This window comes from Panicum hallii, chromosome 9, assembly GCF_002211085.1.
Source record: "Panicum hallii strain FIL2 chromosome 9, PHallii_v3.1, whole genome shotgun sequence".
Classification (NCBI taxonomy): domain Eukaryota; kingdom Viridiplantae; phylum Streptophyta; class Magnoliopsida; order Poales; family Poaceae; genus Panicum; species Panicum hallii.
Window position 1 is genome coordinate 11,495,625 of NC_038050.1, and position 16,062 is coordinate 11,511,686.

Below are 16,062 nucleotides of genomic sequence, written 5' to 3' on the forward strand. Positions count from 1 at the left end.
GGTCCGTGCTCCACCAATGGCCGCATGGCCCATGGTTGCAATTGCTTATCTCCAACGAATGCATCCACGGGAGGGCCAACCACTTGCGCTTGACACCACGCGCGTGCCGATCGTCGGGTAGTGGAGTAGCGTCCACGCCTCCAGCATGCGCCCAAAAAGCTCGCCGCTAGAGGACCATGGCTGGCACTGGCAAGTACCACTACCGCCACTGTTCCGTGGGGAGACCTCGCACTGAAGTGAATGCCAAGCGAGCCGTAAGCTAGAGCTAGCAGCGGTGGTAGGCTGGTAGCTAGCTAGAGCCTAGAGCAAGTATTGCGGCGGCGGGCATTGCCGTTGCCGGCGGCATGGCGGCGCCGGTCGAGGTCGGCGCGCGGGGCACGGTGGGCTCGCTGGTGCTCCGGGAGGTCGAGTACTTCCGGAGGGTGGAGGTCGCCGGCGGCGGCGGCCACGGCAAGAAGAGCAGCAGCAAGGTCGCGGCCAGCGGCGGCGGCAGCCCCCGGAGCAGCAGCAGCAAGAAGCAGCAGATGAGGAAGAAGAAGGGCGGCGCAGGCAGCGGGCCGTTCTTGCCGAGGATGTGCTCGTCGGCGGAGGTGGCGGAGGACCCCGGCAGCGGCGGCGGACGGAGGGAGCGGCCGGCGAGGGTCCGGTACCGGCCTCTCGGGGAGGAAGGGGACGCTCTGCCTCAGGAGGACTAACCGGCAGCTGCTGATCAGAGGACGTACAGGATGGATGGTGGAGCATTCTGCGTCAGATCCGAAGAAGTGTATGTGCTGATGGGTGCTGGGTGATTTCTTTCTTGTCCTTCGCTTTTCTCTCCGTGTATTTCTTTTGGTTTCCCCTCCATGTCTTCACTGTTTATTACGACTAGTAGATCAGAGAATCATGTGCGACTTCTCGTTTAACCTGTATCCATGGCTTGACTGCTTGTGCTCCAGGCATCAGATTAGCTAGCCCATAGTGACCTATCCTGCTATGATTGACACAGAATTGCTTCAGAATTCGAGCCAAATTTGGTTGCGTTACTTTGAATGTTTTCTTCCATTGCGTTATCCTCTAGGGAGAATGCGCTGTTTCGTTCCTTTTAACTTAGTCCTGCATTTGGACGAGGTCAATAAAAGTTTTCATGCTTAATTTCCTGAAAGATGTACAAATGCTTGTGCTTTTGGACAAGATGCAGTCGAACTTCTAGAATTTCAACCGACTATTAAAAATGTTTCTATGATAGTGTTGTTAATGGAGAAAGGTGTATGATGAGATGCATGGACACAAGTCCCTGTTCACCAGACATGATTTACAGAGTGCTTGCTTAATACATTTATGATCCACAAACCAACATAAGGGAGAAGACCAGCTATGAAACAGTTCAATTTTGAGTCATGGCTATAATTGTGAGAAAAAAGATACCGACTCATAAGTGTATATAAGGCTGTTAGATCCAGCATACGCAACTTAATCTTCCACCAAACTATTTACTTTTCTGGGTGGTTTTATAATATTAGGATAGCTCAAGTTATATTCAGTTTTCCTCGATAGAAAATGGTATTTTAACCTACTCCATGCAAGAATTGTTAATCCAGTAATACTGGATGAACTATCATTAACTGGTAAGTACAAAACATGAGATGCAAACCTACACTTTCATGGCAAATTTGCCCCTTTCCTATTTTGTTACATTCTGTTATATATCTAGCCCTATCAAGAATCAATTTAACAACAGCTGCACCATAGATTGCAACTAATGACAACAAGAAAAATGGTGATATCCACAGGAACTACATCACTCAGTAGAGAACTCAAACAGCATCGTATGCCGGTACTTCTCACCGGGTTGAATGATAATTGATGGAAAATTAGGTTGATTAACAGCGTTAGGGAAACCTTGCGTCTCAAGGCAGAGGCCAGCATGCTTCCCATAGACCACACCTCCTTTTCCCACAATGCCATGAAGAAAATTTCCAGTGTAGAACTGCACTCCAGGTGCATCTGCCCAAATGTCTAGGACCCTCGAGCTTGACGGGTCTGCCACTTTTGCCACATGTCGCAAGCCTAACCTCTCTTCACCAGAGTCAACCACGTAATTGTGATCATAACCACCAGGGACCTGATGAATTCTGCTTCCGATCCTGTTCCCAGTCAGAAAATCAAAGGGAGTTCCGCTTACTGGCATGAACTCGCCTGTAGGTATTGAGGTTTGATCTACCGGAGTTATCTGGGACCCCCATATCTGGAGCGAGTGTGAAAGCACATCCCCTGAGTTGTGGCCTGCAAGGTTCCAATAGGTGTGTTGTGCTAAACTGATGGGTGTGGCCTTGTTCAATGGTATGGCTTCCATCTCAAGCTTCAGTGTTGCACTTGGAAGAAGGGAATATCTGGCAGTAACAGAAACATCACCTGGGTAACCTGTTTTTCAGAAAGCACTAATATTCATCATATTAAGGCATTTAGAAAGTAATTGTTCAGAGAAGTTAATTGTCACAGTACCTTCCTCTCCATCTTTACTATAATACTTAAAGGTGATTGAAGGGTTATCCCCTTTGTTATATTCAGTGACTTCCCATATGGTTTTGTCAAACCCTTTAAATCCACCTGAATAAAGAATTGCATGCATTAGTTAATGGAACATGGAAGCACAAATAATTGAAGTGACGTAGATATCTTTTTTTCTATGTCCAAACATGCATCTGCACTGGAGATCGAGGTTAGGAAGCATCCCTAACACAATAGGAATATCAAAATAAGAGGGCAGACAACAGAAAATATCTGGCAATAAACACATATTAACTGACTATAGTTCAGTAGCGGGCAACACAAAAGCAGATACTGCTAGCACCATGGCTGTTGTAGTCGCCAGCATCTCAACTTCAACAGCTGACTCCAGCAGCACTACCGCACGCTTTCTCCCAGCCTTCTCTTTTTTCATAACCATCTTCTTGAGCAAGAGTTCAATCTCGTGCTAAGGAGGTTCAGACTGACAATTGAGGTGCAACTAGATTTATTCATTCTTATTGTTTGCCTATGGAAATGAAAATGCCAACCCCTTGCCTCAACTGGCCTTAAAGGTGGCTACTTGTGTCCCATCCCATCGCCCTAGTGGGCAAGTTGTCATGTGCAAAAGTCAGGGATAAAGGTATTGTCGTACAAGGTGGCTTCCAAGATAAGCCTCGTTATCTATTTTGATAGCATATCCTATTAGTTATTTGACTAGGAGATTTGGTATTTGATGACTGGTTTGGGTCAATGGTTATTAATCAGCTTAAACAAGTGATATTGTGGTTTGAGGAATTCTAGAGTGCAATTGTTATGGCTGTGCCTACTGACTAGATCCAAAAAGAGCAGCAAGCAGTTATTGTCACTCAGCAAGCAAAATAAAGTATCAAGGCAACAGCATTTTATTCCCCATCAAACTATTTTTCGGGTCCATCAAACCCTCTCAAGTTTTAATTCCAGATTAATTCATTCATGGGGCCGGTTATGGGTGGTTTGCCTCTGTAGGCCTCCATGAGACCAGGTTTTTACTCCAGCACAGATTAATATCAAACAAGTCCCAACCTCCTCTTATCCTGTCCTGGTGGTGCGGCTGCTATTTGTTGGTGTCATTTTACTACTTGGGTCTAGGACCATATCCATGATAGTGTTATTCAACATATAGGTGATTACCAAAAAAAAAAACAGTGCATAATACCCCAAGGGGAAAGCAGCAATGTGTTTAATGAGACAGGCAATTTACAGTGTGGATATTGAAAGCTTTGCATCATGTGGCTACAATTAATAGCTCACCAATAAAAAGCTATGCCCATTACAATTAATAGCTCACCAATAAGAAGCTACCCCATTGAAAGCTTTGTACAAACTACACAACATGGATATGTAGTTAGCCTTTGTTATACAATGATCATATGCAGTCACATCCTAGTTTGTCAGTCATTTAGTACCAGGATTGTTATAAGAAAATATTCATCATCATTTATACTTGCATGCTGAAATAAATTTAAATAATCCACTTATGAAATGTAGCATTCCAGATTCGTCTTACCATGAAGAGTGTTTGGTGGGTTGTTGATACTCAGATTGTGCTGCACCCCATTTAGAGTGAACTTTCCATTCTTGATTCTATTTGCAACTCGACCAACAATGCAGCCAAAGTAAGGCGAAGTTCCATTCTGATCAAAGAGATTTACACTGTTAGCACCAAAGCAATTCTTGATCACTGAGATATATGTAAGTACCGATTTAAACTGAAGATAAACAACGTTCAAAATTGGGACAAATCCCTAAAGGGAAAAGGTTCTTTAAAAAAATAAAGCCTACCAGGAAAGCAACGCATAAATCTAATTTAGGAATAATTCATTTTACACCCACTGTGTTTAGCCCCTGAACTACAGAACTGGATAACCTTCTAACTATGGCTGCGTTGGAAGGTCACTTTGAAGTTCAGGGATTGAGTGGACTTCTATGCAATAGAAAATGCTAGCTAATAAGAATATCAATGCCCCAAATAATTTTCATTCTAAAAATCTTACTTTTCAATCTTCTCGACAGAGCGAAAGGCCATACCCATTGCTGAAAAGTCCCACACTAGGTGGGATTCAGGGAATGGAATTTCTAAGCAGCCTTATCCTTTCTTGTTTTGCAAGCAGGCTGATTCAAACCCAGGTCCTCCTGGACGCAAGTGGAGAAACTCTACCATTGCGCCTGGCCTGCCTTTCATAAACTTCTTCAAGAGAGTATTTGATGGAAAAGGAGCTACCATACAATGACACTTCTATCGCAGAGATTGCTTTCTTAGTTAGCATACAATGACACCATGAACTTCTATTGCAGAGATTGCTTTCTTAGTTAAGAGAGAGCAATATGTTAAATAAGTTGCCCAACCACATCCATGAATCTAAAATTGTTGACCACACAAAACGAGCCGGTTTCATGTTGTTAAATGCAGTGTAAGAACAAGTAAAATGGCAGCACGCAGAGTTGCGGACAGCAAGTGGTCATAAGAGAAGTACCCATTTCAGAACAATTTTAGCAGGCAATTAGGTAACTGCTCAAAGGAGATGTAATACTTCATAGTTATGAGTCAAGAGGAACACAACAACACACAGTGATCTACACATCAAGAAAATTAAGACTACAGCACTCAAAAGCAATACAAGTTAGCCTCAACTAGAAAACTAGAGTTACAGAACTTGAAAAGTAAGATAAAAACAAAAGGGAAAAGTCCGGTTTACACCCTCGAACTATCACAAAAGTCTGATTTTCAACCTTCAACTACAAAACCAGATAACATAGGCCATCCAACTGTCAAAACCGGGCAAATTTGGCCGTGAGTGGTTTCAAAGGTGCTTTTCCATTTTATGGAAATTAAAAATATTCAATTTTAAACTAAAAATTCATAAGTAATTTATTTTAAATAAAAAAAATACGAAATGGGTATCAAAAGTTTTCTAAAAATGTAACCTATCTATTGGCACTATACTTGTCAGCTATTCGGATCCAATTTTTTTATGTTCATAGTATTTGGTTGCTTGTAGTTATGCCTATTATTTTTGAATAAATAAGATTCAAATAGAGCAATAATGATAGGTTACATTTTTAGAAAAATTTTGGTACTAGTTTCATATTTTCTAATTTAAAATGAATTAGTTTGGATTTTTTAGATCTAATTAGAATTTTTTTAATTTTTTTAAAAAATACAAAACCACCTTTGAACCCACCTAAGGGCCAAATTTGCCCGGTTTCGACAGTTGGATGGCCTCTCTTATCCGGTTTTGTAGTTGAAGGTTGAAAATCGGACTTTTGCGATAGTTCGAGAGTGTAAACCGGACTTTTCCCAAAACAAAAAAGGTTAAGACTAGTGGACTTGCAAAGTACTGTCTCCAGTCAGAAAATTAGACATTTTGGACATGACATGGTATTTGATGGGTACTTTGACACTACTGAATTTGAGTACTTTTAAGACAAATTACATATGATTTTTAAGACTAACTTCAGAATTCATTTGTCTGTAACCACGTTTCTATAATTAAACAATCAAAAACATTTACTTCTATAGCAGGTATCAAAATGTTGACTCCTTCCTAGCAGTGCCAGCTGGCCACCACAATGCAGTTTGGCAAAGTGTGACTCAAGCTGAAAAAAGGGTGCGGTTTGTGGAAGAGTCACACAGCCACAATCTTCGACCTGTTGTTTCTAAAGTAGCTGCTGGAACACCAAATCATACTACCATTAAGTAATATATGCAAGGCTGAAAGATTTTAGAAATAGGAAAATATGTACAATAACTTAAAAAAGTCACTGAATAAAACTCCAACAACAAGCTACGGTAATGAACACATATTAAAACAAAAATTAAGTGTGACTGATTAATGAATTATTTTAAAGTTATTTCCATATTAAACGCTATGACTTTAAATTATGCTGGCAAGTTGAAATGTTACTTAGGGTTAAGGAATTGTTAACTCTTTAAGAAAAAATGGTACTAGAATTCAGATCTTAGGAAGTCAAAGTTGCCTATAGCACTATGATGTCACAGGCATAATCATTGAACTCACGACATATTATTAGTGCTATAAGATAAAGAGTGAGACGTATCTAAACCATAAGAGGCTTCACTTTTTAGATTTACCTTTTACAGTTCAACTTCAAAGGAGAATTTCCTTTTGCCGCTGAACAAACATCTATTATATCATCTGCATCTACTTTTACAAAATGGCACTTGTCTTTTACCCCTACACCATATATGTCCATTTCCTTCTCACCACTCATCATTTTGACCATGAAGAAAAATACAACAAAAAACCAATAAAAATCGAGAAGAGAAGAGAAAAACATTAATCATGTCAATGGAACGACCAAATGTTTTAGTAGAGTTGACTTAACACAGCAGATGCTAAAAATAGAACTTACAGAGAAGGTTAAATCATTTATTACTGGCAAAAGTGTTTTAAAGATGACACTTTTACATAATCATACTGTAGGTACTAACATTATTTTAAATTTCTGATGACATGAATCAATGAATTTGCTGCACTTTTGTCGAGAAAAATTTTAAAATTACTACTTTATCTTATTCTTGTATACTTAACTATTACAAGATGCAGGCTTTAACTGAAGTAACCTACGAGCCAAAACAATAAGAAAGGGACCCTAGCACAAACACGGAGACATTTACACAAGCCAACCAAAACAAATGCAGTGCTTGGATACAGAAAAAAACGAGGCTATAGCACAAGTTGACTTCCGAAAGTCAGAAACCAAGAAAATATCTTCTTGCAATCCTAACTCTAGTCCTGCCGAGAACTCGGAGAAACGAGCCAAATGTGCTAATCAATGGCTGCAAAATCGGAACGCATGCATCAAGGACTTACCAGATATGGATCCAGCGAGTCGAATCCAAGCACCACATCAGCTAGAACCCCTGGGAGGATAACAAGCAGAACACTGTTAGCCAAAAGATTCAGAACCACAAACGGCACGAGCAAGCAGAAACTTCTCGGGGGATAAAAAAACGCACCGTTCTTGTCCGGGGCGAGGAGCGAGGTGACGGCGGCGCCGACATTGGTGAGGCGGACCCGAAGCCTCCCGCCGTGGAGCTCAAAGAACTCCGGCGCGGGCGGCGGCGCGGGCATGGAGAGGAGGAGGGGCCTAGGAGAGGTCCCGCGGAGGCGGAGCAGCGGCGTGGGGGCGGAGAAGATGGTGACGGAGGCGAGGAGGTAGACGGCGGCGAGGAGGACGAGGAAGAAGGGCGGGGTGGCGCGGAGGATCCTGCCGACCGCGGCGTGAATCTGGGACTGGGGATCCCGGGACCGGTTGGACGGTAGGTGGTGGAGGAGCGGCTGCGCCTGCGCGCGGGTCGGGGTGCGAGGGGTCCGAGGGGAGAGGGAGTGATGGTGGTGGTGGTGATGGTGAACTCCCACCAGCTGCTCCATTTGCTCCGGCGCTCGGCGTCCCGATTTCCCGGAGTTTGGGTTCAGCTCTGCAGCTTCTCCAGTGGCGAGGTCGGCGCCCGCCAAGGGGACACGGAGGGAGCTGGAGTGAACGCCGTTTGCCCACCCCGTATTCTTCCACGGGCTCAGCAACACAGCAGTTGGGGCACGTCACGTCGTCACCTGCCTTTGAAAAAAAGAAAGAGTTTAGCCGCTGACCTGTGCTAGAAAATAGCCATCCGATGCCGCTAATTAGGGAACTCCGTATCTCGTAAAATTACATATCCAAAAGGAATCAGTAGTGGAAGAAGAAAACCTCCCTTGTGATCCCTTTGTCAATCAGTCCGCAAGTCTTGCATAGAGGGAGGCAGCAGCCCGCCTGCCAGGCTGCCACCATTCAGCAATCAAAACTGAAGGCACAGAACTAATCCAGCAACAGCCTAGAACGGTTTAACAAGATCCCATAACATCAGGGAGATTTAAACATTACCATCCCTCCTCAAGGGACCTTCTGCATCACTTGGTAATATATTTTCTTTATTAGTCTGGCTTCCTGTGTTCCCCTGGATGAGTAGTAGTGTAGAACAAACCTGCCTACTAGTATGCGAGGAAAGCACAAGTTTTTACACTTGTACGCAGCAGCAGGGTCTATAGGCCCAGCATGTTTCAAAGGGCCCAGCTAATAGCAGCAGAATCAGCCCAAAGACAATTGGAATTTGCAGGAAGCTGATATTTCCACCGGTGAAGAAAGTCAACCAAAACATCTTAGTAGTCTCCACACCAGAACTCCTAGAAAATGTACTCCACACAAATTCAGCGAAAAGGAAAGAACTGAAAAAACAGATGTTATGTGCTTTGTTGGTGACCACAAATGTAGCTAGTATTTCCAGCCTATCTTCATAACAAAGTATCCAATGGTCACAACAGATTATCCATAGGCACGGTTAGAATTACGGTTTAGTAACCTGGTAAAGAACCAATTCTTCATTGGGAATTTGAATCTCCACAATTTATTTATAATATGAATGGTTCCACAGGATTTAACCAGTGGTATATGGACAGAACTATAAATGTTTGTTACCTTCAAATTTCTCTGATATATGTCTTCCTCTTTCTGTTTGGATACAACATAATGCCTGAACCGCAGCCACCACTTGTAAGAATTTGTCCTAAATTCCTTAAATTGGTGATACTCAATATCCAAACAAATTCTAGGACTAGATACTGAATTCTGAACTCAAAAAGTTACCACGGGTCAATGTAGCAAGAAGGGTTAGCTGAAAAGAGTACATTAAGGTTCATAGAGATGTAATAAATCAGTAAAGCTGAGAAATGTGTCATTTTCAAAAATGGATAGGTTCGACTTGGGGGAAGACTTGGGGGAAGACTTTGACCTGGTAGCCTGGCAGCATATATAACTTGGGGGAAGACTTGGGGGGAGACTTTGACCTGGTAGCCTGGCAGCATATATCAATATTGATCTTAAGAAGAAACAGCAAGTTCAATAATCAGCAGTATGGATATCTCCAGCTACCTGGCTGTAGGTGGCTGGTTCATCCAGGTTATCTTCGACAAGTATCTTTCCTACAAGCTCCAGAGGTGGGCAGCCAACTGTGGCATCGGCCATGAGCTAGACAGGCTTCGTGTTGCTTTGCTTCGCACACAGTCAGTTCTCCACAGAACTGAGCTGGCGCCCACACTCTCCCACAGCTCTCTTCCATGGATGCAGGAGCTCCGAGATGTCATGTATCATGCAGAGGATCTCCTAGACAAGCTTGAGTACAACCGCCTCCATCATGAAATGGAAGAATCAAGTGCAAACGAGAGCAGCAGTAGCCCAATCAGCGCCTTCATGCATTCCCGGTTTCATGACCAAGGTGCCCCAGCTTCTAGCCCGGAGCCATGTTGGGATAGATCAACCAAGGTAAAGAATAAGATGGTAGATCTATTGGAGCGTATTGAGCAGGTTGCAAGTGGAGTTAGTGAAGCACTCAGCCTACCCAGGAACATCAGGAGCAATAATTGCAACATCATGACTAGCTCAATAGCCCTTGGGAAAATCATTGGACGCGACTTCAAAGCCCAACAGTTGGTAACCACTCTAACAAGCTCTCAGGACGAGAATCCAGTCTCTGTTGTCTCTATTGTTGGGCTAGGTGGTATAGGCAAGACTGCTTTAGCACAGCATGTGTACAATGACACTAGAATAACTGAGAACTTTAATGTGAGAATGTGGATCTCTGTTACTTATCTCTTTGACGAGTTGAGGATCACAAAAGAAATGCTGGAGTCAGCTTCCAGCAGTCGATTTAGGCATGATGGCACAACAAATTTAAATAGACTTCAAGTGGCGCTCAAGGCAAGGCTTGCTTCAAAACGGTTCCTCCTTGTCCTAGATGATGTTTGGAATAATGACAACATTACAATAGCAATAGAACAAGAGAACTGGCAGAAGCTGCTAGCCCCCCTAAAGGATGGAGCAAAGGGGAGCAAGATACTTCTGACAACTCGGTCAAGTATGGTGGCTGAGATGCTGCAATCATCCAACATAATTAGTTTGGAGGCCTTGCTAGTTAATGACTGCTGGTCCCTGATAAAGTCTTCTATGTTTGATGAGACAAGCCACAACATCAACTCACAATTGGAGAACATCGGAAGGAAAATTGCTGAGACAGTCAGTGGTCTTCCTCTTGCTGCAAAGGTTGTAGCTAGACAGCTGAAATATAAACACAGTGTAGATGAGTGGAAACAAGTCTTGCAGAGAAATGCAGTATGGGAGGAAATCATGCCAATTCTACGAACGAGCTATGACAATCTGCCACCCCACCTAAAACAGTGCTTTGCGTATTGCAGCATCTTCCCCAGGGACTGGGAATTTGAAGCTGAGCAGCTGATTCTCCAGTGGATGGCACAAGGTTTTGTACACCCAGATGGTTGCAGGAGAATGGAGGACATTGGGAAGGAATACATAAATGATCTGTGCAATAAGTCATTCTTCACAGTTCAGAAGAAAGAATTTGCCAGCTATTATGTGATACCTCCTGTAATTTATAAGCTTGCAAAATCAGTTGCAACAGAAGAATGCTTCAGAATAGGAGATGACGAATGGATAAGAATCCCATCATCAGTACGCCATCTGTCAGTGCACCTAGATAGCCTTTCAGCACTTGATGACACAATCCCATACAAGAATCTGCGCACTCTGATTTTCCTCGCTAGCAGAACAGTGGCTCCAATCAAAGCTTCCATCCCTCAAGTGGTTCTCAATAATGTAAGAAGCATCCGAGTGTTGGATTTATCATCATGCATGATAGACAGACTTCCTGATAGCATACGGCAATGTGTGCATCTCCGGTACCTAAATATCTCATCAACTATCATCACCACACTACCAGAATTCTTGTGCAAACTCTACCACCTACAGGTTCTGAATTTAGCAGGTTGCAGGCTTGGAAAACTGCCTTCCAGAATGAACAACTTGGTTAATCTACGACATCTCACAGCAGCTAATCAAATTGTTTCCTCCATAACAGACGTTGGCAGGTTGAAATGCCTTCAGAGGTTGCCAATTTTTAAGGTTACCAGAGAGCAAACACAAAGCATAGTTCAGCTTGGGCATCTACTAGAGCTCCAAGGATCCCTCCAGATCAGAAACCTTGAGAATATCAATACTCCTGATGAGGCAAAGGAAGCCATGCTGTGTAAGAAAGGCCAACTATCTGTGCTGCAGCTAATGTGGGCACCTGATCTAGATGAGGTAAATACAAACAAGGAAGAGGATGTGCTAGAAGCTCTCCAACCACATGAAAATCTAAAGAGATTAGACATCATGGGTTGGATGGGAGTCAAATCCCCTAGTTGGCTTGAGAACGAATGGCTAAGTAGTCTTAAGCATATTTTCCTAAGTGGCTGCAATGCATGGAAGCAGCTTCCACCACTTGGTCAACTTCCCTCCATCAAAACAATCTGGTTGCAGCGTTTGAAAATGCTGAGGCAGATAGGCCCAGAGGCATATGGCAGTGGCAGCCAACAGGAGCCGTTCCATTTGCTGGAAGAGCTGGTGCTTGATGACATGCCAGAACTCAATGAGTGGTTATGGAGTGGCCATACAATGAGGAATCTACACAATGTTGTGATTAAGGATTGCAATAAGCTCAAAGTACTGCCTCCAGTACCTCCTAACCTTACAGAGATAACAATAGCAAGGAAAGGGTACTGGATGCCATACCACCATGATGTAAAGTTGGCACATGCAACCACTGCTAGATCCAGTGTCTCATCTCTTTGCTTATTCAACTGCCCCTTGTTACTTGCAAGATTATCCTCACCAATGACCATTGAAATCACTGCAAGCTTTGGGTTACTTAGAAGCATTATCACTGATCAAATGACAATACTCAGGTGTCCTCTTTTGAGAGAAAGGCTTGAGCTCATTGAGAGCCTAGATATCCAAGATTGCTCAGAAATCACCTCCTTCAGCGCAGACGATAACAATATTCTCCTACAGCTAAAGTCACTCCAAAGCTTATGTATCAGTGGTTGCAATACTCTGCGATCACTCCCTTCAACCCTGTCCAGAATACAGTCCCTGTATAAGTTGGTCTTATGGAACTGCCCTGCATTGGAATCACTGCCAGAGGAACCGCTGCCACTATCCATTAGAAAGATTGAAGTTGCACTCTGTCACCCACTGCTCAAGGAGAGACTGATAAAAGAACATGGCATTGACTGGCCGAAGATTGCACACATCCCTTGGGTCGAAATAGATGGTGAAATTCTGCAGCAGAAATTGAAAATAGGAAAATAGTATATTTTCTCAATCTGAAACTTAGAATACAATATCAATAGATATTGCCATGTTGATGCTACTTTGACTTTAGGAAAGGAATTTGGTGTACCAAATACTTCTAAAAGTAAAAAGGATTAGTTTAACTCAGAGCCTCAGAAGAAGTACTACTATGTAAACTATCATAATACTTCTTAAAATGATAGAATCAGCTAAGTGCAACTGTTATTTTTGTAACCATTCATTCATGCTGCCCTCTCAGGGGAGAAAAAATCCAGCTTGTAAGATCTAAGCATTTAAGGTAAAAGTAATGTCAAATCTAATTAAAAATGATCAAGTTACTTGAGTGGGAACCTATGTAAATGAAAAGGAAATATGTGTGGTAAGCCAAATAAATTAGTTTGGCTATTCAATTTTAGACAAATCTCCTAGATCCTTCTCAAAACGCTGGATAACTGAAACATCTATATTAATGATATTCAATAATTAGCACACATTCCAAGGTCATAATCCAAAAAAAATGCACTAGCATCTGGAAACATCCGCTATGATTCATGATGTCAAATGTGACCACATATATTTCTAGAAGAAGTGTAAATTTAATGAAAGAAGCTACATAATCATGGCTAAAATTGCTATTATAACAAGACCCAGCAATTAACATACTAACCTAAAAAGGTAAAAAAAAAAAGAGAGTACCATGGAACTCAAGGCAACCCAACTATTGGACACATGAAATTTCTAAACCCCTGGTCTGAACAACTTGAGCTTAGGAGCATCAGAGCACCACTCAAAAACCAATTTGTCTATTCTTTTGTACAGTGAGCATCAGTGCCACGCCGTGTACAATCATTGTAACCAACACTAGACAGAAATGCCCTTATCTCCTGTGAGCTTGTGTTGCTTGCCTGCAGCAGGCGTTCATCTTCTTCATATATAAGGTAGGGAGCTTCACCTTTTGTCCTTGAAAGCAATTTTGATGCACCTCTCAGTACATGGTATTCCCAACCTTGAACATCAATTTTGATCATAAGAACTCGCTCGGTTTCTGGAATGACTTCATCCAATGGGATTGTGGAAACCACAACAGCAATATCCTCATTAGACTTAAATGCTAACTTTGCACCAGTTGCAGAAATAGCACTGTTGTCAAGTCGGCCAATCACCTAGGTTACAACAATACTCATAAGTTGTGTATAAGGCAAGATAGAAGCACTATCCAGACACATAGAAAGGAACCTGAGATTTCTACAATATGCATAACCCCATATGAAAAATCAGAATAACTGGCAAGCTGTAACATCTTATGTGCATGCATAGTCTTTTATACATTTGTGTCTCCTCTAATTATTCCACATGAATGTTTTAAAAAATAGACAGGCTATAAACTACCAAGAAAAATGGTAATCATGTAATGCAAAGTTCATTGTGTTGTTTTAATAATATCAAAATAGAGCAGTATGAATCTGGAATATTGATTTTTCATATGAACTTGTTCCATCAGTTACATGACATTCATGTAAGCTTGTTCACAATAACAAGAACAAAATACCAGAATTATATAGTTCAGTATGACAAAGGCGCCTATTTATTCCTAAAATGCGTAGCATCTTCCATTTCCAAGTGACTCCATTTAGCAATTATAGCACAGCGATAGAAGTAAATTCAACACTCTAATGATAACTTAATGTGTAAATGAAAATCAAACTCACAAACTTCAGTATATCAAACATGAGACTTATTTGCATATGAGCATCACCATCACCAATAATAAGAGACTCCTCTATGCCCCATAATAGACCAGAAAAAGTATGGATATTCAGTTGATCATTTCAGGAGCGATGTAATGGTTTCAGAAATGAAATATTGTTCTGCACTGTCTTATATAATCTATATGCCGTTCTCGTAGTTGCAGTAGCAACAAACTAAAACAACAGATGATGTCTAATGATCTAGATTTTTAAGCCCATGACACACATCAAGAACACAGTTTAAGGTAACTTTACCAAGTCGTCTGAGCTCACCCCCACAACCTTATACATCGCTTAGTAAGTAATAACATATTGTCTCTACTGCTTCCTTAATTATAAGCTACATATACCCCTCAGACAATATACATGCAGTTCCATTGAAGAAACAGCCATTAAAACTAGTATGCTATAAAAGCTAGCGTTAGAAGCACTACCTTATGCATAGTAATGTTCCCAACTCGATCTGAAGCCGCCGCGTGATACACCACAACGCGGTCCCGCACCCGATTGAGGTACACCCCGTCGCAAATCCGCTGCAGGTTCTCGAACACGGGCTCGAACGCCACCACCCGGAACCCCATCACGGCGGCCGCGAACGACGCCATGCCGACGTTGGCCCCCACGTCCACCACCACTCCGCCGGACGGCCCGCCCCTCCCCACCTCCCCGCCGAGCAGCCCCTGGATGGTCTCGGAGATGTCGGGCTTGCGGAACCGCTTGCCCTTGAGAAGGCGCGCGATGTTCTTGTGGGGGCGGTCGGGGAGGGCTCCCATGTCGGCGAGCGAGTAGAAGAAGGGGCGGGGCACGCCCTCCACGAGGTTGGCGACGACCGGGGAGGCCTGCGGCGAGGCGTAGCAGTCGAAGGGGCGGAGGTGGCGGGAGGAGTAGGAGGAGTGGGCGGCCGCGGCAGCGGCGGTGGAGGTGCTGGAGAAGGCGAGATCCGGGGCCCTGGAGAGCGCGAAGAGGAGCAGCAGCAGGACCGGGAGGAGCAGCAGGAGGGATTTGGGGGTGGAGGAGGAAGCCGCCGCCGCCGCGGGGCTGGCGTGCCGGCGCCACGAAGAGTTGGACGGCGCCGGGGCGGGCAGCGCCGGCATTGGTGAAGGGAGTTTAGGGGCTTTTGCAGGAGCAAGCCACCGGCGGTGAGCGGGGGAGCAAATCGGCGCCTGGCTTTGCGCTGCTGGTCCGGCGGTGGCGCATCCTGATACGGGATTTCTAGTTTTCGTTTTGCTTTTCTTTTCATTTTGTGGGCCGGTTTCGCTATGCCTTTACTTTCGGCCCAAAACTGTCAAATGTCACCTTCCTCCCCTTCCTCCTCTTCTTAAAAAATTCCCTACAGTTATTCAGAATTTTGTTTTCAAAAATTGAAAAACCTTACTTTAAAAATGTTGAAAAGCTTTTATAAGAGACTCTCTTTGAAAAAAAAACTGCAAAAAAATTCTCCCTGAAAATTTCCAGAATTGTTAAAATATTGGTAAGTAAAGAGGTCCATGGTTAGTATTCAGATTTTAATAAGCCTGAGTAATTTGCACTGTGGTCAACGGCTTTCCCCTACATGTAACGGTTTGAGCGCCACGCAGAGATGACAGCGAAACAACCTGCGCAAGAA

At 43.2% G+C, this 16,062-nt stretch overlaps 4 protein-coding genes across 12 annotated transcripts; 2 read left to right on the forward strand and 2 right to left on the reverse strand.

The window, feature by feature from the left end:
- LOC112876829 lies at positions 1 to 1,009 on the forward strand. The gene has a single exon (XM_025941009.1). It carries the CDS (start codon positions 345 to 347, stop codon positions 693 to 695), a length of 351 nt encoding a protein of 116 aa, XP_025796794.1. The 5' UTR covers positions 1 to 344; the 3' UTR covers positions 696 to 1,009.
- A 548-nt stretch (positions 1,010 to 1,557) lies between these two features.
- On the reverse strand, positions 1,558 to 9,916 carry LOC112873949 (aldose 1-epimerase-like). 8 transcript variants are annotated; one of them, XM_025937067.1, is made up of 7 exons: positions 9,454 to 9,916; positions 9,314 to 9,376; positions 7,508 to 8,102; positions 7,362 to 7,411; positions 4,034 to 4,160; positions 2,482 to 2,586; positions 1,558 to 2,400 (listed from the first exon to the last, which is right to left on the reverse strand). In XM_025937067.1, exons 3-7 carry the CDS (start codon positions 7,920 to 7,922, stop codon positions 1,778 to 1,780), a joined length of 1,320 nt encoding a protein of 439 aa, XP_025792852.1. In that variant the 5' UTR covers positions 7,923 to 8,102; positions 9,314 to 9,376; positions 9,454 to 9,916; the 3' UTR covers positions 1,558 to 1,777. The 8 variants fall into 8 exon arrangements, with proteins under 8 accessions (XP_025792852.1, XP_025792851.1, XP_025792850.1 ...); XM_025937066.1 differs by having other exon boundaries at positions 7,508 to 8,708; XM_025937065.1 differs by having other exon boundaries at positions 7,508 to 9,055.
- LOC112872773 (disease resistance protein RGA2-like) lies at positions 9,436 to 12,855 on the forward strand. Its single transcript, XM_025935827.1, has one exon. It carries the CDS (start codon positions 9,436 to 9,438, stop codon positions 12,724 to 12,726), a length of 3,291 nt encoding a protein of 1,096 aa, XP_025791612.1. The 3' UTR covers positions 12,727 to 12,855.
- On the reverse strand, positions 12,320 to 15,741 carry LOC112873950. Of its 2 annotated transcripts, XR_003224857.1 has the most exons (3): positions 14,891 to 15,741; positions 13,405 to 13,871; positions 12,320 to 12,696 (listed from the first exon to the last, which is right to left on the reverse strand). XR_003224857.1 is itself a non-coding variant. In XM_025937068.1 (2 exons), the coding sequence occupies exons 1-2, from the start codon at positions 15,548 to 15,550 to the stop codon at positions 13,512 to 13,514; spliced, it is 1,020 nt and encodes a 339-aa protein (XP_025792853.1). In that variant the 5' UTR covers positions 15,551 to 15,741; the 3' UTR covers positions 13,232 to 13,511. The 2 variants fall into 2 exon arrangements, 1 of the variants encoding a protein (XP_025792853.1); XM_025937068.1 differs by lacking the exon at positions 12,320 to 12,696 and having other exon boundaries at positions 13,232 to 13,871.
- Between the last annotated feature and the right edge of the window lie 321 nt (positions 15,742 to 16,062).